Raw genomic sequence first — 26,312 nt, 5'->3', positions numbered from 1 at the left:
TAACACAGACAATTCGTAAGATCTGCCGACTCTGTTTGTACGTCAGTTGGTAGAGCGGATGCGCTAATTTGGCATACGGACGCAGATTTGAGTCCTGTCTGATCGAAGGATTTTTTTCTTCGAATTCCATCTTTGTATTAATAAGTATAAAGTCTTTGTTACTAGATTAAAACCTGATTTAACAGTTGAATAAGAATTAAAAGAGATGCAACAGTGTTAAACCAATAAACTTAGATCTTGTTCGGAAATTTATTTCTAGATTGGGCAGGTTTTAATTTTAATTGCATTTTCGAATTAATTTGTTTACGAATTCTTGGATTTTCGTGATAGCTGCACGTTAAAAATTACACATTTTCTTCGGATCTAAATTGCGTATATTTTGCTCGTCTGATGAAACAATGACTCAACTTACATTTGCAAAAAATTCACACCTAAACCACAGAACCAATTTTGGTATAGAGATAGACGGGATCTAGGAGAAGGACATAAACTGCTTTTTGTTACAAAAACGAACCTTTAAGTCGGTGAAACAGGGGCTAGAAGTGTGTATGGAAAACCAATAAAACTAAAAAAAAATAATTGTATAATACAGTTGACTACTCCAAGTACTTAGACAGACGAAGTCGCGGATACTAGCTAGTTATACTATAACAAGCATTGCGCCCTATATTGAACAATGATGTGTCTCTGTTTTTGTGTAAAAATATCTTTGTTAAGTAATTCTCACATTTTTTTGCAGTTAAATCTGACTTTCACCGTAGGTTTGATTTTTGCAAACAAACCAATGTTTCAGCCTGCTGTAGCCTTGATACCTGTAAGGAACCGGAAACGTGGATTTATTTGAAAAAAAAAACAAACATACGCGATTTAGTCCGGGAAAATAATTACATTTGAAATTTAGTCGCTAAATGGGCGATAGAAAACAGTTATGTGATATAACATAGACACCGAACTTAATATAATCCTATAGTGACTTTAGTATTAACATGTCTCATTAATGTATTTATTTAAACAATCTGTTAAGTTCAATAACGTAAGCATTTAAGATCACAGTATCATTATAATGCAAAGTTTACATAACTATCTGAATAGTAATTTCATAAACTACATAATCTGACAGAAAATTTCTTTTAAAACAGTCCGAATGGCAGCGGCTATTCGTTTTTGGAACAGAATGCCACTTGCAAAATAACGCTAACAAAATGTCGTGTTAATTAAAATGTCATTCGCCGAATATATTCACATCATGTTGTTGAGCACAAATACCATTTTCATAATGCCATTTGCAAAACGTCATTTCGTAAAAACCATTTTCAGAATGTCATTTTGTAATGCCATTTTCTTCTTTTTTAAAATGTTATAGCTCCATCGATACAATCGACGTATTCGCCAGCGTCAAGTTAAGGAAGACACGCGTTTATCACTCAGAATTTGACCGGTGAATTTAGTGATGGAATATCATTTTGCAAATGCCATTTTCAGTACGTCATTTGGCCAATCCCATTCTCACGTCATTTTGCAAATGCCATTTCTAGAATGTCATTTGGAAAATGTCCTTCCAACAAATTACAGCGAAGTTAAATTATTACTATATTGCTAAAAAAGAATTCATGACATTAAAATTGTGGAAAGGCTAGATTTTAAATTACTTTTAATTATTAAAAATCTCATTAAATCATTCGCTGTATAATAATTATTGCTCTTCGTTTTTTTTTTGGAATGGAGGCTACAATGGCAGTGGGGATCATAAGTTTTTAAAATTTGACACTAATATCAGAGCAACGTTTATGATAGCGTGGCAAGGGACACGTAAGTACCACAATCAGGCTGTTCGATTTCTGGAAACTCGACAAAGTGTTCAGGGAAAGCATCTTGGCTCTATCCGCCATCAAATTTCCTTATTAGTTTCCGTTCATGTTCCTTGAGCTCGAATGAACGTAATTTACATTTTTTCCAAAACGGAGCAAAGTGAAAGTTCTACGTATAAAAGAGTTGCCAGCTTACAAGCAACTAATGATTGCTGTCGATGAATATTCTATCGACTATAGACGAAGTATTGGTTAAGTTTACGCAATAAATGGCTGAACTTGTTTCATTTGAACATAAACAAAGATTGATAAAAACCTTAAAAACTGTGTAATAAAAGTAGACTTATTGGAAAACTAAGATAGTAGTAATAGTAGGAAACTACTGTCACCATACCTGTTTCGGCCGCCAAGCAGTAATGTGCTGATGCTCACATCATCATAGGTTTTAACCTGCGCTTTGTTAATGCAGGGTTTAAATTGGGTTAATACTCATTAACGCCCAAAATCGAGGGCAAAACTATTTACTACTAAATATTTGTTTTTAATCGCGTTTCGTGCAAATATAATGATATTTGTTAGGGCCCTAACAGACGTGAAATAAAAGTGAAATGTATTAACAATAGGACTGGTATAATAACTGGTATACACCCTGACGGTCTAGCAGAGAGTATATGTTATATGAGTGTTTTATTGTATTATTATGTATGTTAGTCTATAAGGTTATGTATTTAAGAGTGTCTTTATAACCTGAATACAAATAAATAAATAAAATAATCGCGGTCTCAATTGTACATGGATTTGGTCTATATAAATAAATGTATGGGGGTCGACGGTCGCCCTGGTGGCTGTCGACTAGGCGAGTGCCGCTGCGGCGCTGCCATTCGCCGTGACGTCACGCTAGCTGTGTCGTCCTCCCTCACGTCTCGTGCCGAGCGGGTATAAGACCGGTTCGCAACAATATTATTACAAAATGTTTATTGCTTTCTGATTTAGACGATTCGATTTGCCTTTCTATTGAATTGGTTCGCTTGAAAAACGCATTGAAAACAATCGAGTACAAAAAATAGATATTCAATCGATTTTCGTAAATGTCGAATAGTAATGTGCATTCTTCGTAGTGAGAATCCACAGGTTTGCAAGGCAGGTACAGTAAGAAGATGCCTCTTTTTCTAAAAAATTATTTTTACATCGAAATTTGTAATAAGTATGGAATTATACCAAATACCGTATTCGCCATTTCTAACCACGTTTTGCGCAGAAATGGATTAAAATCCGGTGCTTTGGGAAAAAACCCGTTTAAAACCCGGTTGATAGGGTTTTCACCCACTGCCCATGTCTGGTGAGCATTAATGCATTTCGGTTTTGTGGAGCGAAAATGCTGGTGGAACGGCAGGCACATGGAACTTGTCAAGCTCTGAGTGGCACTGTAACTGGCCTGGACTTGCCACTAGGCGCACGACTTGTTCGTCCCGTCGCTTACAGTACAGACGTGCTATGATGGCCGTTTTGACAGTTTACAATAGTGAAAAAAATAAGAGCAATGTCAATTAATTAAACATCTAAAAATCTATAAGAGAAGCCAGAAACTTAAAAATAGAATAGAATATCGAAAAAAAATTATATAAATAGTATAATATAATATAAAAAGTAATCAAATGAGAGTCGCATCTAGAAGTTATTAGAATTATAACTAGTATTGCAAGGGGTAGGTGATTAAAAAGTTTTAATAAAACGAAAATAAAAATGTTTACTTGAATATTATCGTCAATGCGAAACTGTTTTGTTTTACATTGAGCTTTGACGCGAGTTTGCCGGAGGTGGAAGTTGTGCTGGCCAGCGATCCCATAAGTGACGATCGCATTAGTTTTTTTTAAATTTCGAATTTCGAAAAACAAATACCGAGTTGTGTCGTAAAATTATATATTCCATAAATTTTATTGCACGTCACTATTGACAACAATGGACAGCAATTAGCTCCTTCAACGTAATTATGAATGAATACGAAACTTGATGAGCGGACAAAGTGCGTGCCGGTACTATAGTTAGTAATCATACAATAAAAAAGAAAGCGATAAAGCATAGTAATTAATCAATAAGACGTCAATCCTTTTGCGTTTCTGCAAAATTATATCTCCTTTCACAATTTATCGATAAAACTGTTGACAACTACATGACTATTAAAAATTTTACTTTTAAATGGCAACATTACAAGTGTCATTGTACTCCGTCTTGGAAAAAATATAATTGGAATCAGGATATCAAATTCTATGTTGTGATATAAATGTTTGTTTTGATGTTTATAACACGCCGCATTATCTGACTTGTGGAATTAAGTTCTATTGTGTAACGATATCGAAAGCATCGCTCTGAAATTAGCAATAATATGTTTATGCAACATGTCTCAAATAGGTGAAACATGTTGAGAGCTCGTAATTAACTTTGGAATATATATACTATTTTTATTCTCTCGATTTTGAAGTGTAAGAGTGATAGCCCAGTTAGGAGAATGCTTACCTGCCATGCAGAAGGCCCGTGTTTAGACTCTCACAATTGAGTAAATTCGAATTATACTCCGTCCAATCATTTATATAACTTTTGACATATGCATGCCTCTGAAGTTTCGTAATTATTAAAAATAATAATAATAATGACGCACACACTCAACACAGCCCCACACTAAGGAAACCTTGTGTCGCGGGTGCCATGGACACACACGTAGACAATCACAAATTACACCCAAACTCACGAGGGAAATAAATGTAGGCCATACAAATATTTCTGCCCGGAAATCGAACCTGAAACCTCTGCGTGGCAGTCATCGTAAGTAAGTAAGTAGTAAGTAAGGCATGGTAACCGTTCGGCCACAGAGGCAGTAAAATTAAATTATTGACATACCAACCATAGAAGAAAAAATGCTATAACTGCCTGGGGGCCTACTATGAGCTCTTAGAGCAATTCTATTTAGGCCTGTAAGTTGGATTGCCTGTCAAATTCATAAACCTCAGAAAAACAATTCACTGTCCATGCAGTTTACGTTTCCCATTCGAAATCCGTTCACATTTTGTTACATTTTTAAGAAATTTCGTTTAAGTTTTATTGTATTTTTAGTTTCATATTATTTGTTATCTTTTTATGCTATATAGCCAATTGTCAATAAATAAATACTATTAAGTAACTATTACGCGTTTTTTGAAAATGTTAGTTTGAGTTTCCAATCTTTAAAGTATTGTTGATAAATTATTGGCATGAATGTTATAGCAATTTTAATAATTTTATTGACCGAAAATCGTAAAATAGCTTTCAAATAGTGCCAAATTTGACTATAATGCAATCAATGAAAATGTACGAATACAAGATACGTTCCAATTATGTTATCAAATCACAAACTCTCCTTAATAATTTCAATGATTATGACTAAAGATGACATGTAATTTTGTCGTACGACAAATTGTAAAGTATGAATGAAAAGTTGCCGATATTACAAAAGAACGTAATAAGTATAATTAGTAAAAAAAATATAATTATTCTCATTTTGAATACAATCGGTCAATAATACGTGAACGCTCCCAGGATAGTACATCGTGTCTATTTCTTTAATATGATTTAGTATGTAGTTTCATCTCGCTCTTGTTAGATGCCTGCCAGCGACAATAATTCACGTTTAAAAAGTAAAATTCATCATCCTGTCATGCCATTCCCGTTCAACTTTATGTAGGTTAATTACAGCAATCCAGTTTTAGCACGCCAAGTGAATTGCATGGAATTTGGCTGGCTGGTTATAAGCTCATAGTAGGCCCCCTGGACTCTTTTATTTTTAATTTTAGTGCAACGACGTGCTCTTTAGCTCCGATATTTATCGAGCTAACAGATTCTGTAACTGTTGATATATTTTGGTACCTGCCTAGTAAATTATAATGAAATGAAATAAATAATAATAAATTTTTATTGTTTATTATTATAATAAATCGTCGGATTTTTTTCCATATGAACGAGAATCATCGCTTGAATCCACATTAACATTAATTTATTCATTTTTGAGTACACAAATTGTCAAATGCATCGTCACGATCCCAATCAGACAATATCTTCTTTTTTAAAACCGCTCACATTCACGATTTAAACTTCTTCATAAATAAAATCGATTGTTATAAAAAAATCGAATCGGTAACGCATTAGGACATCACTAATTGATTAGAATTCGAGCCGTCAAAAGTTAATTATAAATGGTTGGGATTCGCTCTGAACCTTTTGGAGGGAAAAGTGTCGTTTTTATTTTGACTTTCAATTATTTTGTGAAATCTAGTTTAAAGTGGAATAGGATAGTGCTATTGTGCCTTAATCGAAGATTAAAACGCGAAATTATACGAATTTCGAACTAAAACACCCGTATCGGCCCGTTCTAAGGAATCCCGAGTCAATCCAAGCACGCCGCCTCAAATTGCCTATCCGCCGCCTCAAATTGCCTATCCGCCGCCTCAAATTGCCTATCCTCTTTGTGGCGGCCATATTTACAGAAATATAATTCAACTTCATGTACCAAAAAAAGAATAATGCACCAAGACTTGGCTGTATGGTGTAAAACTTTTGCCTTTTCCTTTATGGAAAGAAGAAAAAAAATGAATTATAAATGGTTGGACGGAGTATAAGTTCAGTCTAAATTATCTATGATATTTGGTTTAAAAATCAAGCAAAACATCGTAATGCAGTCTGCAGCAATCGTAGCATTTTGAAAACATGTTAATACCCTACTGTTTACGGGGTTATTGTGGTACACAACCAATCACATCAGTTACCTGTACCAGGCGTTACTCAGAACACTCACACCAGGCCCAATACTCTCGTTCTCGATAAACAATTACTGTCAAATAAGTAATACCTACTCGACGAAATTAAAAAACGCATGATGCGAATGAAGTTTCATACTTGTCATTGTATTTTAACTTGATCGAGTATTAAATATAATAGTATTTAATAGTGTTATCACTTAAATTTGTATTGAATTGATGTTCAATTATTTTTTGTGAAATTACTCCACTAGTTTGTTATAAACGACGTCTCTTAGCTAACTGTGCCGAACGCTATACCAACTAAGCCACTGAACGAACCAGCGGACCTCACGAATTTTTCTAAGTGCTTGTTGTCGGATTTTTGCATTTGTTTTTCAACAACTTTTTAGCCGTAGCGCCATCTATGAAAAATCTATTAAATACGAGTATAACTTTAGGGACCATTTGGACATCGAAAGGGAAAGAAGGGTGCTGGCAGTTAGGTGCAACATGTTGGCCCGACGATTTGCACGTTGTAGTAAGCAAGTTAAAGTAATATTATTTAAAACATCCTGGCAAGTCTTCCACACGTGTAGCCTCTGGGCCAGCCTCCTTCGAGTCTTCGGGATGCTGATGGAGGTACCGTGGGTCTGCAGCGCCTCGGGCATGTTTGCCCTATTTAGAACTGATGACTTTTATGCAATAATGCGCAAAAAGATGCCTCGATGCTCTGCAGGCTGCAGGCCAGCAGGCAGGCAAGGTATGACTCTCCATAGATGCGCCATTTTGCCCAAGTGCTGATCAACAGGAAGTAACTTTTCTTGTTGTTCAGGCACTAATTTATTTAGACGTAGGTAGGTACAGTAACTAAGATACAATTCCGGACACATGGTTAGAGCCACTACGCATTTTCAGAATTAAGTGCCCTAAGCTTTAACAATGTTTGATTGATCAAAAACACTGCAATTTTGAAACTAGTATACTAAACGTCTTTTTATAATACAGTTACTCTAAGCGTGGTATTTTTCGTACTACAAATCGTGTCTTAAGTTGGATTTTTCGCACTAGTGCTTTTTAATTTTCCATTTTTTTTTAATTTACTGTTGTTTCAAGTCTTAAAGTTAAACATAGAACTAAAAAGGTTGTATATTTATTTATACTTATGTGCTTTGTGACGTAAGTCATTCGTCATTAAAACTTATATTTACTAACAAACATCGTATTTGTTTAAATTGCACAGGTGTTTTATAAAACAACGGGTTACATTTAAAAATACCAAATTATTTTCCATAAAGATGGCTGATTGAGTATTAACAATGACCGGAGGTGAGTGTTACGCGAGACCGCTGCGCGCTGTGCCACTAAAATATACTGTTTTATTTTACTTTCAATGTAGTTTTTTCGCAAATGTATTAAAAAACGTCGTTTGATACACGTGCGGATTTGTCATTTTCACTTGTCTCGAGAGAGAGAAGCCTCGAGTGTCGTGAATAATGACTAACTTTCCCCACGATGATTTAATTCCAAATTCCAAACAAGAGCTTACCTTGTTTGGAATTTGGATTAGTAAAACCGGGAGAAAACTTTTTCTTCGATGACAACACTATTTTTGTGTTCTAGCCCTTTACGACAAAAATGCGAGATGGCTAGAAATACGTGTCCGGGAGTATATAAGAATTCTCTTGTTACTAACCAACTTTGACCATTGTAATCTGTTTTATGAATAAATTAATTTAAATTAGTTATTTGACAGTGATTATTTCAGACGGATGTCAGTCCAAAAACGAGAGCAGACCTCCAAAATTTACTTCTTCCAGGGAATTATTGTCGCCGTACTTATTATTGTCGTCGAGCAGTGATGTGAGCTGCTGGTGAAATTACAGATATGTCAAATATCTCAAAGATTCAGGCTCAGCGACAATGCGCCTTAAATCTTAGCGATTTAAAGCTCTGAATGGCATTGCAACTGCTTTGGACAGGCGTGTAGCTTTACCACCAGGTACACGAATTGCTCGTCCCGTCACTTGATATTATAAAAAAAATATTGGAATTATTACTATACATATCATAATTTTTATCTCGTTTAATCAGCAATTTAGTAAATATCCAAATTAAATGTACTTTTTGTGTCAAATAGACTACATCATCATCGTGCCATCGACTCGCGATTGAAGAGCAGGATAACAAGTAAATTACAATAGCAATTCTGCCGTCCATTAACCAAAACCCGGTTAAGTGCCAAACGGTCAAATATCCGTATTAAATAGAAAAAAATATGCATGATTTGTTCGTTCCGTCACTGTGACATCGTATAAGAAGAAATTCAGAAAAGTTTGTTTCCTAAATTGTCGAAATTGCCAAGTTTACAGGGGAGCGTTTTGAAATTCTGAATTCACTGAAATAAATTAACTGAAATTAGTCTTAACAAGACTGGAACACATTGGACCGCCGAGGTCATGAAAGTGTTGTGAAATCTCGTGGTGATTTTTGACGACCTCCGTTGACGAGTGGCTTGCACACCAGTTCCCATGGTGTCGCCATCTCTGAGGTCCCTTGTTCGATTCAAAAGGGTCACTGTAGAAATTAACTTTTCTATATTGTATCGGGTCTGGGTGTTCGTCGTACCGTCGTTGTTTCCGATTTCCATAACTCAAAAGCTTTAGGCCCACCGCTTAAAAGTCGATACTAACCTCAGTTCAAATTAAATTTTTTGCCGTTCTAATACGGTTCATTTTGCTTGGGTCGAGTGACAGGGACACTGGCTTTAGAATTTATTTTTTTACAAACGAAATTAAAACCATTTCGAAAATGTATACCATATACTATACGTATTGTATTTAGTTCAGTTGATATAAAGGAAATCATTGGTAATGTAATATGTAAAGTACGTATTGAATACAGGGGTTTTCTTGTAAAATTTCGAAGTAAGTTTGTGTTTCTATTTCTATCGTGGAAAGAAATCGTGTTTTCACCCTGTATACTAATCAGTATATATCCTAAATTTTACTATATATTTTTTCCAAAGAGATTGATTCAACACTTTCAGTGTCACGCGGAATTAACTAAAACCATTTGAAGTAGTATAGACTCTTAACCGATAGGCCTGTAATATTTGTTATCCTTTATTATTGTGCAGATTTCATTACTGTGTTTTTTTTTACCATTGGCCGTATATGCTGTCACAAGTTTCGAACCAACCAATCTCCTACTCGGCTACCACCGTTTTCGAAAATACTTTATAATAATGGAATAAACATCTACGTTATAATTATTATTATTCGAATTATTGACCGTAACTTGTTTTAAAATAGTAATTTCTTATAAGAATCTCTTACATTCAATTAATTATTGGTGTATATTTCGCAGAGTTTGTAGAATCAATTCTTACTTCACATTTTTGCCGACCATACACTTTCTATGTACCTCTTTAAAACATCCGTTGTACGGTTGACATACCATTAAAAACATTGTGAGCTTCGCTAAGTCCACCGAACGTGATAGTATTCAGTGCCTAGACAGTGTGACCATTTTCAAAACTATCTCTCAGTTTACATTCTAGTTACACTGGTTCGCAGTTATGAAAAGAAACCACACTATATCCTCCCTGTCATAGAAGGCGGCTAAGATGTAAATTCAGGAGACAGGGCCTATACCTCTAGTACTTTGCAACATTATACCTGCATACCAAGCGTGGCAAATGCTCGTTTTTGGTACCCTATGTTTACCAGAGAGTTATTGGCTGGGTTCCTTAGTATGAAGCCTCGTGTCCAGCTAAGATGTAAAGGTCGTTGCCGTCTTCACCGGAGAGGGTGTTGCTCTGGAGTATATGCGATTCTAGAACCACCACTCTGTAATAATATTTGATTAATTAATAAATAAATTCTGTAAGTTGTCATGAACACGAAATTGTGCAAATTGTCATCCAGAAATTTTCTCGGCATAGTATTGGACTCCCAACTGACATGAAAACCACAGGTTGATTCAGTATGTGCAAAGGTGAATCGATTTGTATGATCTTTACACCGTCTAAAGCGCATATATGATCAGAGGACTGCCTCGATGGCCTACCGTGCATTTGTCTGCTGATATTATTGCTCTGATATTATTAATTTTACGATTTTATTGCTGTTGTTATTTATTGGCATTTTTATTTAATTTTATTTGACATTGCTTATTTGACAAATGAAATAATTTTAATTTTATGACATTATTATCTTCAATTGGCTGGCTTGGTATGTTGCGAATAAATATTTCATTTCGTTTAATATAACATTTTTTTAAGTTTATTCAATGACGCGATGTATTTATTGAGACTTTTGTGAAATATGGTGAGAAGGTTATTCAAATATCTCTCACTAGATGTCACTAGCGGCGACGAATGCCGACAATCAGTACAAAGACCTATAATAAAAACACATAAGAGAATTTCGACGACTCGGTAACTGGACCCGTGGCTCAGATGGTGAGAGCAATGCTACAATGCAGCATGGCCGTGGGTTCAAGGCCCACCGGGTCGACGAAAGTTTTCTGTGAGTTTCGATCTTTATATTCATAATTAGAATGTCACAATGTTTGACTACCGTGACATTAAATTACTTTTGTGAAACTCATCGAGATATAACCAGAATAGAGACGAAATATTGGCCATACATTCCTGTTCACTCATCAGTGATACATCACTTATAAATATCAACTCTCGTTTGCACTGAAATATAGAAGAGCTGTTCAACCTCATCCCCCCTTCCCCGTTCCTGCTCAGAAGCACGCGTGCTGGCCTTCGTAGTCACCGTTTCACTACCTGCCGAATTCCATCGCGTACTAAAAGGTTTGGTGGCTCCTTTCTCTGCCGCACGGTTGACAAATGGAACTCCCTTCCGGCACATGTCTTCCCTCCCTCTTATGATATGGGGTCCTTCAAACGAGGCGTGAAGAGGCATATTGTAGGCAGGCAGGGTGGAGGTGGCTAGTGCAGTGAGGGTTCATCGCTGCACTAGGTTCCTTCGCGTTTGGATACCACTTTCCACTTAACATCAGGTGGAGTGGAGTCATTTGCCTGTCATGTATAAAAAAAAAAAAAAAAAAGACAGCTCCAACAGCTGACCTGTGTGCACGTCTTCGTATATTCCAAAAATATTCCGTGTTTATTGTAATAAAGATAATATCTCTAACAATGGCGTGCTGTTCGAGTCGGTGGTGTGGGGAAAACAGCAAACATCTAATTTTTTTTTAATAATTATAAAACAAACGGAATCAAATTTCATCGGTAATTAAATATGTAATTTTGCAATTTTCGTCCATTATAGCAAAGCTAATGTTAAGTGGTCGATTTGAAGTGAAACAATTGACGACACCCGTCAATTGTTTCGAATTCGGGTTGGCCAATCGAGGCGCAGTTGTCACCGTAATGATAGGGCAGAATAGTTTTCAAACAAATTAAATGACATTTCGTCTCTATATCTGGTTATATACTCGATGGTGAAATTACTCCAATAATTTGTTATAATTATTAATACAAACATCGAACACTTAGAACACCAAACCAAACGGCAAACCAAAACAAAGCAAGCGGACCTAACGAATTTTTCTATGTGCTTATTGCAGATCGTTATTTTTAGTTTTTAACGACTTTTTTGCCGTATCGCCATCTGTGATAAATAGATTTCTCACAAATGGCGCTGCGGCAAAATGTCGTTAAAAACCAAAAACAAAGGTCTAAGATCTAAGGTTGTTCGTTAGTTGGCTTAGTTAGGTGGCTTAGTTGGCATAGCGTTTGCCACGGTTTGCTTGAAGACGTTGGTTCTAATCCAGCCGGATCGAAGGAATTTTTTCTAAATGTTCGATCTTTGTATTAATAAAATTCTAATTTATTAATACTGAATAATTTATTATAGTATTCTTTTTTGACAGTTACTTATGAATTTTTAAATGGGAAAGGCATTACTCCTCGACAATGGCCCGGTCGACCGGGATTAAGGACGCAGCTTGCGGCCCTTAGAGATTGAACATTTTCTTCAAATTTGAATGGTATTTATTATTATTGAGGTATCCTCTTTCCAACAAAAAAAATAAACGAAATTTGTTCACAAATGTCGGAACAATTGCGTAAGATCGACCCCTCCTACGTAAAGTGTCGTATGTCGAAATTGCCATGTTTACAGGGGAGCGTATTAACGTTCTGAATTCACTGAAATAAGCATAACACGTGACTTTAGCCTTTCTCAGTTTTATTCGGCAAAGCTCGTACTCAAATAGAGTATTATACAATCCTAGATATCGGTTTGATGATCTATGATGATCTACTTTAAAACGCTCCCCTGTAAACTTGGCAATTTCGACATACGATACTTTACGTAGGAGGGGTCGACATATAAACAAAAAAACAGTCGAATTGAGAAGGTATTCTATTTTTGAAGTCAGTTAAATATAGTCGGAAAGTCTATACTGACTGTTATTTAATTTAAATAACAGTCAGTATAGACTTTTCAACAGTACGCCAAGTTAAATACCTTTAATTACTATTATTATTACCTTTAAAGTTCAATACCTTTTATTGCTAGTTACATTTTGTTCATTTATTTTTGTTTTCTTATCGACATTATATTGAGAATATCTTCAATGTGCTGCTATCTAGCAGTAAATAGATGAAAGACGACGAACGATCGACGTCTTCAATTAACATGAAAGGTTCGAAATGTTTATTTCTTTCTCACACATTATTTATTACTTACTGCACACAATATTAATTACATCTTCATATAACACATGTATATATCTATTAATTAAGTAACGAAATTAGTTTACACTTACGCTGTTTTATGTATATATGTATTCGTATTATATTTTAGTATATACCAAGTTTCACGCACATGTTATGCATGTATTTGTTTTGTTTGCGCTCGAGTTCGTGCTTCACTCACATCGGGTTTGCTGAAAACCAGCGGTGCAGGCTGAAAATCTATCAGCCTGTAGCTAATGGCTGAGCAAATCCCGTTTGTGTGTGCCGCGACACGCATTTATTATTACATTTTTTATTTTGTTTTAATCATTATAATTATAATTATTAATACAAAGATCGAACACTCAGAAAAAACACTCAGAAAAAATTCCTTCGATCCGGTCGGATTCGAACCGACGTCTTCTTGCATACCGTGCCAGACTCTATACCAACTAAGCCACGGAACGAACCAACGGACCTCACGAATTTTTCTGTGCTTGCGTCGTGTCTTTGTACTTGGTCTTTCAACGACTTTTTAGTCGTAGCGCCATCTATGAGAAATCTATTACAGATTTATCATTATAATTATGTTTTAACTTTTGTTGTAAGTACCTTATTTTAGTTTAAAGTTTATAATATTGTATTTTAATTTTAAGATCATGTCTGTCTCAGTGCTTACGTAATAAAGTATTCTTATTCTTATTATTCTTATACTAACTTGTCGTGTCCTAGCAGTCGATACGTGCGCGTTGGGTCGCTGATCTCCTGCGTGACGTCATTGCTGCGTAGCGACCTGCCCTGCACTCCGTGGCGGTGGAACGCCAACACTGAGTCTGCCAGGCACACTGAAAAAAATAATCATGATTTTCTTGTTATACTTCGTTTCAATCCATTTTAAACCTTGGATTAAATTTACAAGCGTGGCAAGACGCTTATGTGGTGACTCGGAATTAGTAGAGACGAAGCTGCAGAGCCTTGAACCCCGCCGAAAAGTTGCCTGCTTATCGGTATTTTACAAGATATATCACGGAGAGTGTGCGATGGAATTACACGATTAAATTCCGCCTTCCCATTTCCATTATCGGGGGAGTAGGCGCAGGCTTGGCTTCCACCACTATTTTTAAGTTATTCAATACATAAAATTTAGTGAATTACAACTAAAAGTTGGTACATTTTAGGCAAGCCGGTGGGAAACGAGTTATATGGACGCCTCGCCACTGCTTACACATTGAGGCGACGTCATGACAACACCGTATCAATAATACTAATAAACCACAAAACACCGTGGGTAGCCACGTTGAGGCAACAAACGCTGGTTGACGTCTAGTCGGATTCCATCTTTGTATCACATTTTTATCTAACATCTATCCGTAATTAAAGGCTTTTCACTCACATATACTATCGATATTGAAGTCGAATTGTATTCTAGTGAGCAGCTTCCCTCTCCGTTTCTCCTCTCCTTCCCCGCGCCAACGAGTGCCGTCGAGGGAAGGAGGCAGCACTGGGATTATGTCGATTATGTTCTCGTGGCAGACGAGGACCTGCAAATTTAAAAGCAAACGGTCTTCAATCTCAGCAAAAAATGACTAGTAATTAGAAGAACTTTTTTGTGATGTCAAATGACCAGCCTCCTCGAATTAGTCTAGTGACCTAGAGTAATTCGAGGAGGCTGGCTTCGTCCGCCACTCACCGCGTCCTTGTTGAGCTGGTGCACGGCGCGCAGCGTGTGCAGGCGCTCGCGCTGCGGCAGCACGGTGTTGGAGCTGCCCGCGCCCACCAGCGCGCGCGCCTCCAGCTCGTCGCTCGTGAACCACGTGGCGCCTGCGCAGGGTCGCGAACGCATTATGCAGTGCGGTCGAGCTTCTTTTCTATCACCCGAGGGAATCTGCTTACAGATACCCCTGCGGGGGCAGAGCCGGGGTTATGTGGAACTGGGCTGATCCCTGAAGGGGAACAACCCGACCGCACCAAACCCCCGGGGTGTTCCTCCTCTCCGCTGCAGGTAGAGGCATGGGTACGCTGTCGCTCGTCCGCGCCTCAACCAGCGGCTAACCGCGCCCTGCGCAGCCCCTCCCCGAGAAAGGAGACACAACGGTCCCCCGACTCCAAATGTAAAGCTCGCCGAACACCAGACGAGCCTTCCATCTCAAACTCAATCAAACTGCCTCCGTGGCCGAACGGTTACCATGCCGGACTGCCACGCAGAGGTCCCAGGTTCGATTCCCGGGCCGGGAGAAATATTTGTATGGCCTACAATTATTTCTCTCGTGAGTTTGGGTGTTATTTGTGGTTGTCTATATGTGTGTCCATGGCACCCGCGACACAGGGTTTCCCTAGTGCGGGGCTATGTTGAGTGTGTGCGTTATTTATTATTATTTATTATATATATATTATTATATTATATTATATATTATCTCGGGCCCCTCCATGCAGGGCAGCAAACTCCTCCGAGTCCGCTACCCAGGGGCTATGAGGCCAGGACAACAGCCCCTCAATTGTAAAGTTCAGAGGATGCTCTCCCAGCCCCCGCGGCGGATCTATTGGTAGGTTCCGCCGCAACACTCTACGCGCATCCACGTGGGCTCTCCGTAGAGAGTCCGTTGGAGCGCCCAGTGCGGTCAACCCTGCTTTCACCTAATCGTTAATATAAGAAATAAAAAACCTTTCAACTGTTATCCAAAGTACGTTACCTAATGACATCGAGTATATAACCAGAAACAGAGACGAAATGTCAATTAATTTGTTTGAAAACTTTTCTGCCAAATCGTTACGGTGACAACTGCACTCTAATTGGCCAGCCCGAATTGTAAACAATTGACGAGTGTCGCCAATTGTTTCACGTCCAGTTTAACTTGAGCTTTGCTATATTGGACGAAAATTGCAAAATTACATATTTAATATTTAATTAATGATGAAATATAATTCCGTTTGTTTTGTAATTAGATGTTTTGCTGTTTTTCCCACACCTCCGAATGGACCAGCACGCAATTGTTAGAGATATTATCTTTACTGCAATAATGCACATTTTTGGAATATACGGAGACACACAGGTCAGTTGTTGGCGCTGTACTATTTCAGCTTTCTAATTTGTGGTGTCAACGCAAACGAGAATTTCGTCTCTATTTCTGGTTACATACTCAATGCCTAATGAGTAACACGACACTAATTACTTTTAAAAAATAAAACTAGAATTATGTTGACCCGGTAGGTTCACGAGGTGTAGTGACGATGTAAAGATTGTCCTATTCAAAGCATATTGCCAGTCTTTTTATACTTGCAGCCTTTGGGTCAACTACACCTTAAAATCTCATAGCTCCCTACGAATTTTGTACAATAATATATTCAGGACGCTTCTGCAGCTGCCACGTTTTTGCAGTGCATCGAGGATGTTCGCCATAGTTAAGATGGCTTATTATTATGCGAAAAAGAGCGGCTTCTCTGGTGCACACCCAATTGCAGTTCCCTTAACGAGGACTAACTATAAACAAAATAGTTTAGAGCTAGCAAGAGCTTGGAAAGTGTGCTGAATCACCATGACCTGGATGTTGATATATTCAATTGTAATGTTGATGCGCTAAAGCGTAAACTCACAAACATTATATTTAATTTTATTGAGTAATTTATGATTAGCGCAGGTATTGGATTGTTATATTTATGTAAGTGCATGTTGTTAAGAAATACTGTTTATTGTTCGTTTGTTAAGGCTCGTGTATGATTTGTCTCAAGCTATAAGGTGGAAACCTGTAATTGCGTTTATGTTTATTCTACTGTTTTTATTAAATGTAAGAAGCTGTTGGTTTGCCATGAATAAATAAATAAAGTTTGTGGCAGCGGCAACAGCTTTTTGAGTAAATTGCAAATAGGGTCCAGGGTTCTTTTTATAAGCGCTGGTCCCGATTGCATATTAGTTTTAGAAAAAAATGTTATTTGTAGTACTAACATGAGTTAGTACCATGAGGAAGTATTATTTATTAATTGAATCAAGAAACATACAGGTACGGTACAATAAAAGCTTAAATACTAGAAAGAAAATAAAAGTAGGCTTTTTAAATCATATGTACAAAATTGGTTCCGATGGGAACGTTCCCCCTTTGTTCTACTTTGCCCAATGCATTAGCATAGCAACTCATGGATGAATACCATTCCAAAATAAAGATATTTGAATTTGAATTATCCAAAATTTTAACGTCAATCGCTTCCGTGCATTTAACATGTCATTTGTAGAGTGGGTTTATACAAGATTATAATAATAATAACGCACACACTCAACATAGCCCCGCATTAGTTAAACACACCCATAGACAACTACAAATTACACCGAAATTCACGAGAGAAATGTAGGCCATACAAATATTTCTCCCGGCCCGGGAATTGAACCTGGGACCTCTGCGTGGCAGTCAGCATGGTAAACGTTTGGCCACGGAGGCAGTTAAATTAATACCTGAGTTCATATTAATAAGGTTGAGCCTTAGCGGCTTCCTCGTGGCACCGACGCACAACAGCGGGTACTCCAGCTCTGGGGTGATGATCAGCTCAAACGCCAGCAGGGGCGACGGAAGGGTGCACTCGATGTTCTGCAAATACAGATAGAAAGAGATAGAGATATATTTACTTGTAAGCATACATCGTAAATACAGTTCGCATTTATTACACATAGTCATATTACTTATATAATTAAAATCATATCGTATTACATTATAAAATTAAATCTTGTTCATTAAATAACATAATTAAAGAAAAATTATGATGTAATTAATAAAAAAGAGGAACGCATGTCAAAGCAATAAATGTATAGAGGGTCGCAGGCTTCAAAATTTCAATGTCAAGAACTCATTTACATTATAAAAACAATTTGTTACGCAATTCAAATAGTATTTTTTTAAATCTAGACGTAGGTTACATTTTTATATCGTCAGGTAAAACATTATATAATTTTACGCACATGTTATAGCCATTCCTTTGAAAACATGTAGTAGTGTGTATATGTCGGGCCAAACGATAGGCATATCGGGTTAAAAAAAGGAACATTTTTGAAGTAAATAAATAACATGTTTTTTGATAAAAACACATATCTCGAATATAATATAAGGAAGGAAGGGACGATATTTTAAGTTTTTTGAATAAGAGTTTATAGCTTTGGGTTTAGGTTAAGGGTTTACAATGAACGAGATATACGACTATACCTTATTATAAAAGTACCTTAAATTAAAAGATCAATTTCATCACAATTGCACATAAATACTATGCCTGTAATGCCCCAAATAAAACACTAGGGCCTTTTTTCTTCTCATTACCGACCATGGCTATAATGAGATAAAAAATACTTTTTTAAATCAACTTGCTATTGAATATCGTCAGGAAAATCTTGCAACTTGAAACTACCTCAGCCACTCCTCCCGCACCGCGCACCTACCTCAGGAACTGACTCAGCTAAGTGGTAGGCCTGTACCAATCACTCGACTGTGAACTGGCAACCGGTACTATCTCAATTTTGACAACTTTACAGGATGAAGAAAGAAATCATTTATATAGCACCTGGCTTATTAAATAAAAATATGTAGTGTACATACATACACGTCTAATAAAAATATTTAAAAACTACGTGTTTTTATTTAATAAACCAGATGACACAAATAATTTTTTCTTCATCCTGTTAAGTTGTCAAAATTGAGATAGAACCGATTGCCAGTTCACAGTCGCATTGTATTTTTTGCTCGGTTATACTATGCCCTGTGTTTACTTTTTGGACATCCAATTATAATCAATACTATAACTGATTTCACTTTCGGGACAGATAACCACACCTGTTGTCAAACTAGGGTATTCTCTGTAATGTTAGTATCAGAACAACCGGACCAGAACCAATTGAATGAACACGATGCAAATCTTTAGACCACTGACGTCGTGGACAACCACACCATTTATCTATACTTAAACTTCCTTATAAAGTGTTTCGTACTGAAGTTTTTAAGGATACCAATATATCTATCAACCCCAAACGTCGGATATTCGAGCAATTTATTCTCTCAGTCAATGGGTTATGTTGGGTATCTCTCTGCAGAATCGATTCACGTAGACAAAGATACGGAGAAGAACGAATCTTATGCGGGTTCTTAAGAAAAGTCCTACATTTAGTAAGCACATTATAAAATTTAAAATAAAAAAGGTGGTATTCAATGAAATTCCTATTTGAAAAAAAAAGTTTGAAAAATTATTTTGCTGTTGTAAGGATGAACTTGCATTTCTTATATATTATTGTAATTGTTAATGTTGTTTTGTTTAATAAGTAAGTCTGACTTACAGGAGAAGTACCTTCTCACTGCCAGGTACCTAGTTCTTAGATAATTATAGTACATCTATAATTGTCTAAGAGCGTGCTCGCCAACAAAGTGTTTCCAGTTTGGCGGGAGATAGACTTCTGTACAATGTATACTTTTTGAAAAATAATTTAATAAAAAAAAATACCAGCCACACCATGCTACACAACCACAGATGGGGTAAAAGGGTGGTTGAATGGAGACCTAGCGAAAGGTACAGAAGCGTCAGTAGGCAGCCGCTGCGATGAGTTGAAAGTGGAGGGGGAAAAAATTGGATGAACAAGGCATAAGACCGGAAGAAACGGCGTGCATTGGAAAATCTCTCTACACTCAGCTTTGGGTGAATTGGGGTTGAAAAGAACTAAAATATTTTTTTCTCCTATAAGGACCAGAGCAAGGAAATTCATTTCGAATTACGGCTTATATCTTAGAACGTCATCATCAGCCTATTGCAGTCCACTGCTGGACATAGGCCTCCCCTAATGCACGCCATTTCGCCCTGTTCTCGGCTTGACGCATCCATTTCCTGCCAGCAATCTTCCGCAGATCGTCACTCCATCTGGCTGGAGGGCGTCCCACACTACGTTTGCCAAGTCGTGGTCTCCACTCAAGAACTCGTTTACCCCAGCGGTTGTCGGTTCTTCGGCAGATATGTCCAGCCCACTGCCACTTCAGCTTGCTTATCCGAAGAGCTATGTCGATCACTTTGGTTCTCTGTCTGATAACCTCATTACGGAGTTTATCTTTCAGAGAAACTCCGAGCATAGCTCGTTCCATAGCTCGCTGAGCGACTTTAAACTGGTGGACTAGCCGTATCGTGAGTGTCCACGACTCAGCTCCGTACGTTAGAACTGGTAGGACGCACTGGTTGAAAACCTTTGTTTTCAAGCTCTGCGGGATGGGCGACGAAAAGACTCGACGTAGCTTCCCAAACGCTGCCCAGCCAAGCTGAATCCTCCTCCTGGCCTCCTTCTCGAAGTTATTTCTACCTAACTGCAGAATCTGCCCGAGGTAAGTGTATTCGGAAACAACTTCAAGAAGGTGGCCATCGACGCAGATGGGTCTCGGATCAATGTGGTCATTGATCATGACTTTGGTTTTATCAAAGTTCATGCCGAGACCAATCCGCCGCGAGGCGGATGCTAGGCTGTTCAGCATCTGATCCAGTTCCTCCAGCGATTCTGCCATTAGGACTATGTCATCTGCAAATCGCAAGTGTGAGATGTACTCGCCGTTTATGTTAATGCCCATCCTTTTCCAGTCCAGCGTCTTAAACATATCCTCCAATGCAGCGGTGAACAGTTTCGGGGATATGACATCCCCCTGTCTCACCCCTCTGCGTAATTGGATAGGTTCAGACTGCTGGTCCTGTACTTGGACACTCATGGTAGCAGCATCGTAAAGACATCTCAACACTTGTATATAACGATAGTCCACTTGGCACCGCTGTAAGGATTCCAGGACAGCCCAGGTTTCGACAGAGTCAAAGGCCTTCTCATAGTCCACGAAAGCTAAACACAAGGGCCGATTATACTCTTCGGACTTCTGTATAATCTGCCTCACTGTGTGTATGTGGTCTATGGTGCCATATCCTCCCCGAAACCCGGCCTGTTCCGGTGGCTGAAACTCGTCGAGTCTTCTTGCGAGGCGATTCGTGATGACTCTAGAAAACAGCTTGTAGACGTGACTCAGGAGTGAGATGGGTCGGTAGTTTTTCAGTAGAGTTTTATCTCCCTTTTTAAAGAAGAGAACTACAATACTCCTGTTCCACGCCCGTGGAGTTCTCCCGCAGTGAATGACCAAGTTAAAGAGCTTCTGAAGTTCCTGGATAATAGGAACTCCTCCAGACTTCAAAAGCTCCGAAGTAACTCCGTCTTCACCGGGGGCTTTTCCATTTTTAAGCTGTTTTAGAGCCAACACGATCTCGTCTTGACTGATTTCTGGCAGGTCGTCGGTATAGTGGCGCGTCAAGGTGGCTCTCAAATCGTGATTGTCACGCTGGACCCGAGGAGCATTTACAGCGTACAAACGGCCATAGAAGTCCTCTATCTCGGCGAGTATCTGCGGCTTTGACGTAACGGTTAGGCCATCGTGCGTTGTAAGCTTCGTCAGGTGGCTCCTTCCAAGCTGCTGAGTGAATACTTTGGACCCTCGGTTTCGCTCTATCGCCTCCTCAATGAGGCGTGTATTGGAACTCCGAAGGTCACGCCGTACCATCTTCGCAATCTGCTTGTTTAGGTATGACCTCTCTGACGAAGTGGCCTGGATGTCATCGCGTCTTTTCGTCATAAGTCGCAGAGTCTCATCCGAGAGTTTAGACTTCTTTCCCGTACGCTGCAATTGACAGAATTTGATGCCCTCGCTTCTCAGCGTCCCAACCACGCTTTGTAGGGCCTCGTCAACGTCCTCGGTGGGTTTCAGCTCGACGAATCTCGCTTCGAGAAGTTCATGGAACTTCTCGGAGCCCGCCATGATCTGGAGTGGATTAGGACGGAGCGTGGACTTCATCAAGCGGCTTCTTTCAAGTTTGACATCGATATTCAGAGAGCCTCGTACAAGTCGGTGATCAGATCCGGTGCTAAACCTGTTGATCACTGAGACATCTCTGAATATGTGTCTCTTGTCCGTCAGGATGAAATCGATCTCATTTTTAGTCACAGCGTCGGGGCTTCGCCAAGTCCACTTCCTTTGAGGCTTCTTCTTGAAGAACGAATTCATCAAGAAGAGTCCCTCGTGCTCGAGGAAGTTGACTAGCGTTTGCCCCCTGTGATTCCTTACTCCATAACCATGCGGGCCGACTCGAGACTCGTCAAGATTTGGGAATCCCACTTTAGCGTTAAAGTCCCCCATAACAACGTTGAAGTGAGCCTTGGTGGTGTTGTGTAAGGCTTTCGATATGTCCTCGTACATATCTTCTACATCGTCATCCGAATGTCGACACATTCAGGTCGGTGCGTAGGCCTGAATGATCTTCAGGCTATACCTTTTTGATAGCCGAAGGATCAGGTACGCTACCCTGTTCGACACACTGGAGATCTCTTCAACGTTGTTAGAGAGGACTCTGTTGACGAGGAATCCTATACCACCTTGGAATGTTTGATCACCCTCGCGGAAGTACAGTAGATGGCCCGAGTCTAGGGTTATGGTGTCCTCTCCCTCTCTTCGGACTTCACACAGCCCCAGAACATGCCATCTAATGTTCTCCAGTTCCACTTCCAACTGTGCAAGGTGTTCGTCAAGCCTAAGAGTTCGTCCGTTAAACGTAGCCAGGGTCAGTTGTTTTTGGTAGCCTGCGGTAGCCCGGGGATTCTTAGCACCCCCTACCCCGCCGGACCATGGCCGCTACCGTGACCAGGAATAGCGGGGCGACCGGGAACTGGGAGCCTTCGATTGGTTGTGCCGTCCATGAAGGGGGTTATTGCCCATAATCTCCACGCTGGGCATGCGGGTTGGAGATCGCAGGGCGCTGCCTTTGTACTACCGACGCTGCTGCCCATCGGTAGCCAGCAGATTTGACAGCGCCAATGTGGGGAAGGGCTATACCGCCTACTACCGGTCGCCAGAGCCTCGTCGGTTACTGCAGGATGTACCGCGTGCAGGTGAGGTTGACAATAAGAGCTGTGATGGTGTGTGCCCCCTTACATCCCCTCATCTTAGAACGTCACGTCGCCCATACTGTTCCTACCGGGAGTAGAACCCCCTAACCTGTTCATTCAGCGCCCACATTGCTAACTGCTGGGTTACAAAAGCACATACTACATATCAGTTTCAATAATAGCAATAGTACTAAATACAACATTATTAAAGTAGCTTTTATAATGTTACCTTCAACAGCATGAACTTGTGTAACGGGTCATACCACTGCATGAGAAACAGCCCCGCTGGGGTAGCGCCGCACAGGTACTTATACCCGTTGTACGGGTTACGGGCCACGGCGCAGCGGATGCAACCTGTGTACAAATCAATTACATAAACACTATTTTTTCCTTCTCCAATTGTGTTGGGCATACATAGTGCCGGGTTTTGAAAAAAATTCCATTTTGAAAAAATCTAATTTTTCAGAAAAATCTACATTTTTTCCGAATACTGTTAATATATTTTATGAAAAGTTGAAGAAACTGAACGAAAACGACTGAGCCATTATAAAGATTTTTTTACCTATGTTTCTCTTTTTTGCTGTTGTCCAATCATTTTAAATCTCGCTTGCTTTTAGCTATACAATTTTATTACATAATTCATATTAAATAAAATTTCAAAAGATATTTCTCAACGAAAAACACAACATGAGCTTTCGACTTATATTTTTCCAACTTTTTTTCAATTTTTTTAGAAAATTTTTCGGAAACGTTTCCACTATTCGCAATTTTTTGGAAAATTACCAAACAGTAGGCATGCACTATTGAACCTTTAGCTATAATCCTGACACGCTAAATTTGAATCCTACAAACCACTAGATGGCGTTACTAGGACTTTACAACGATTCATCAAATTTACGTCTTTGTAATTTTGTACGAAAGTAAAATCTGATTAATTATAAAAAGTCATGGAACAAAAGTTGTTGTTCATGATGTTAGTATTATAGTCTTGGAGGTTGATTGATTCCTGATTGATTTCTGATTGGGGACGACTATACTTAGTCCAATTTAACCCCACCAAGACACAAGTTCGCGCGTTCGCCACTAAAAAGACTCCATTTGCTGCAGACCTTCAGAACAAGCCATTAAATATCTCGGAGTGCATCGGGATCCTTGGTGTCGACATCTCTTGTGACGTTCAATTCCAGTAGTCACTTAGATGGCAAAGTAAACCTGGCGTCCAAAAAGCTTGGTGTGCTCAACAGGGCTAAGCGGTATCCCACTTCGGAACAGAGACTGCTACTTTATAAGTCACAAGTCCGTCCCCACAAGGAATACAGCTGCTGCCATCTTTGAGCGGGAGCTCCTGGACGCCAGCATTGGGCTCTTTGACCCGGTTCAAAGACGTGTTATGAGAATTGTTGACGATCCTGTGCTTACCGACGATATTGAACCACTGTCTTGGAGGAGAGACTTTGCCTCCCTATGCTTGTTCTGTCGCTTGTACAGTGGCCAATTGTGTGTGTCCAAAGTGGAATGAACTCCCTGTCGGGGTTTTCCCGCAGGAATACAACATGGAGTCTTTTAAAACGGGTTTGAGAAGGGTCGTAAAGGGTTGGCAACGCGTTCGTGACCTGGTGTTGCAGGCGTTCATAGGCGACGACGACCGCTTTTCATCAGGCGGGCCGTATGCTTGTTTGCTGTCTATATAAACTGTTCCCAAAAATATTTTATATGGTTTCATGGGTTTTAACAGAATGTGATTTAAACCATTTTGCCAGATATCTCGTAAAGACTCTGTCAAATCGATTTTCGGTGCTTTTCTTCTAATAATGGAATGCAATTTTGACAACGAATTCTAATAGTAATTTTCAGAAAGCGTGCCTTTAAAAAGGCGTTTTTATTTAGCATTTTTTGATATTGACTTTTTTAAAGTAAATGGACTTTCTATTGACCACTACCTAGCCGTGAAGCAAAGATAGGGTCTACAATGGAACGAGCTCGCCCAGACGATCCCTATTCAGTCGCACCTTAAAGATACTCGGATTGAATGTGCTCAAAAATACAGTCGCAAGCAGAATTCCTGGGCTGTGCTCATAATAATATTGCAGCACTATCCTGCATGAATTCTGACACTAAATATTATTACGCGTTATTATAATACAAACTTGATTTAAGTACAACTGGCTATACCTTGCCATGTTCCATGTGATACTATTATTTATTTGCAACAACTGTATACACCATGGTTGCAGTAAATGACATATCCTACTCTATTCTATTGTAAAACATGGTGAAAAACGCTTGGTAGACTATTTTGGACTAACTAAGGAAACCTTCCAGCGTTCTTACTGAAAAAAAAAACCGCCTCCAATTTGTATGCCTTACCTCTTGTATCCGGTACACGCGTGGTGAGGGCAAATCTTCTAGGCAGCAGCCGTGGCGGTAGGACACGTAGCGATCGGCCACCGCGAGCTCCGCCTAGTAGAGCGAGTAGTTCGTGCCGATATAACGACGGAGTTTTACCTGCATTTATAAGGTGAATTAGTCACAATACACAAGAGTAAAAGGTCGTAATAATATCAAGATATACGTTTAAAATAACAGGGGGATGAAAAAAGATGGAAGTGGGTCCTTAGGCCGTATCCAGATTTGTCGGTGCGGTAGCGGTATGCTCGATATACGCAGTACCAAAAGCCTACCGAGCGCCTATATTTCAATGTGCGCTTTCTGATTGGCGCGGTTTGGACAGGAGCGGGAAGGGATCGGAAATATAAACGCTCGGTAAGCTTTCGGTACTGCGTATACCGAGCGTACCAATACCACACCGACAAGTCTGGAAACGGCCTTAGGCTCAATACACAGTGTTTTTTTACTGGGTAGTATGGGGACATCAGAAACTATAGGAGATACAGGAATACTGTCTTAGGAACCATTACGTCTTTTTTTGTAAAAACAATTTTGGCACATTCAATTTTTTAGTCAAACGTGAGTTTTCCATAAAAATTAACAAAAGCTATATTTTTAGTGCTGAACTGTAACGACAACTTCTTGTACTGGAAGAAAAGATCGGGACAGCAGATGTTGGTCAAATTTAATAAAATATTTTTCCATAACAATATGTTTTTTTT

General features: G+C 39.0%; 1 protein-coding gene across 1 annotated transcript in view; it reads right to left on the bottom strand.

The window, feature by feature from the left end:
• Window positions 1–9,752: 9,752 nt before the first annotated feature.
• LOC113233551 (mitogen-activated protein kinase kinase kinase kinase 5) overlaps window positions 9,753–26,312 on the bottom strand; it is a 53,662-nt gene continuing 37,102 nt past the window's right edge. Inside the window, exons 14-20 of the mRNA XM_026468672.1 lie at window positions 25,570–25,707; window positions 23,432–23,556; window positions 17,731–17,863; window positions 14,980–15,110; window positions 14,683–14,830; window positions 14,008–14,134; window positions 9,753–10,422 (exon numbers count right to left, since the gene is read on the bottom strand). Of these exons, the coding sequence (XP_026324457.1) occupies window positions 10,323–10,422; window positions 14,008–14,134; window positions 14,683–14,830; window positions 14,980–15,110; window positions 17,731–17,863; window positions 23,432–23,556; window positions 25,570–25,707 (902 nt within the window). The 3' untranslated portion in view covers window positions 9,753–10,322. The remainder of the gene's footprint in view (window positions 10,423–14,007; window positions 14,135–14,682; window positions 14,831–14,979; window positions 15,111–17,730; window positions 17,864–23,431; window positions 23,557–25,569; window positions 25,708–26,312) is intronic.

Source organism: Hyposmocoma kahamanoa, unplaced genomic scaffold (assembly GCF_003589595.1).
Source record: "Hyposmocoma kahamanoa isolate Upper Pololo Valley unplaced genomic scaffold, ASM358959v1 79, whole genome shotgun sequence".
Taxonomy (NCBI): Eukaryota; Metazoa; Arthropoda; class Insecta; order Lepidoptera; family Cosmopterigidae; genus Hyposmocoma; species Hyposmocoma kahamanoa.
The sequence above is the reverse complement of the archived record's forward strand: the minus strand, read 5'-3'. Positions and strand labels throughout refer to the sequence as shown.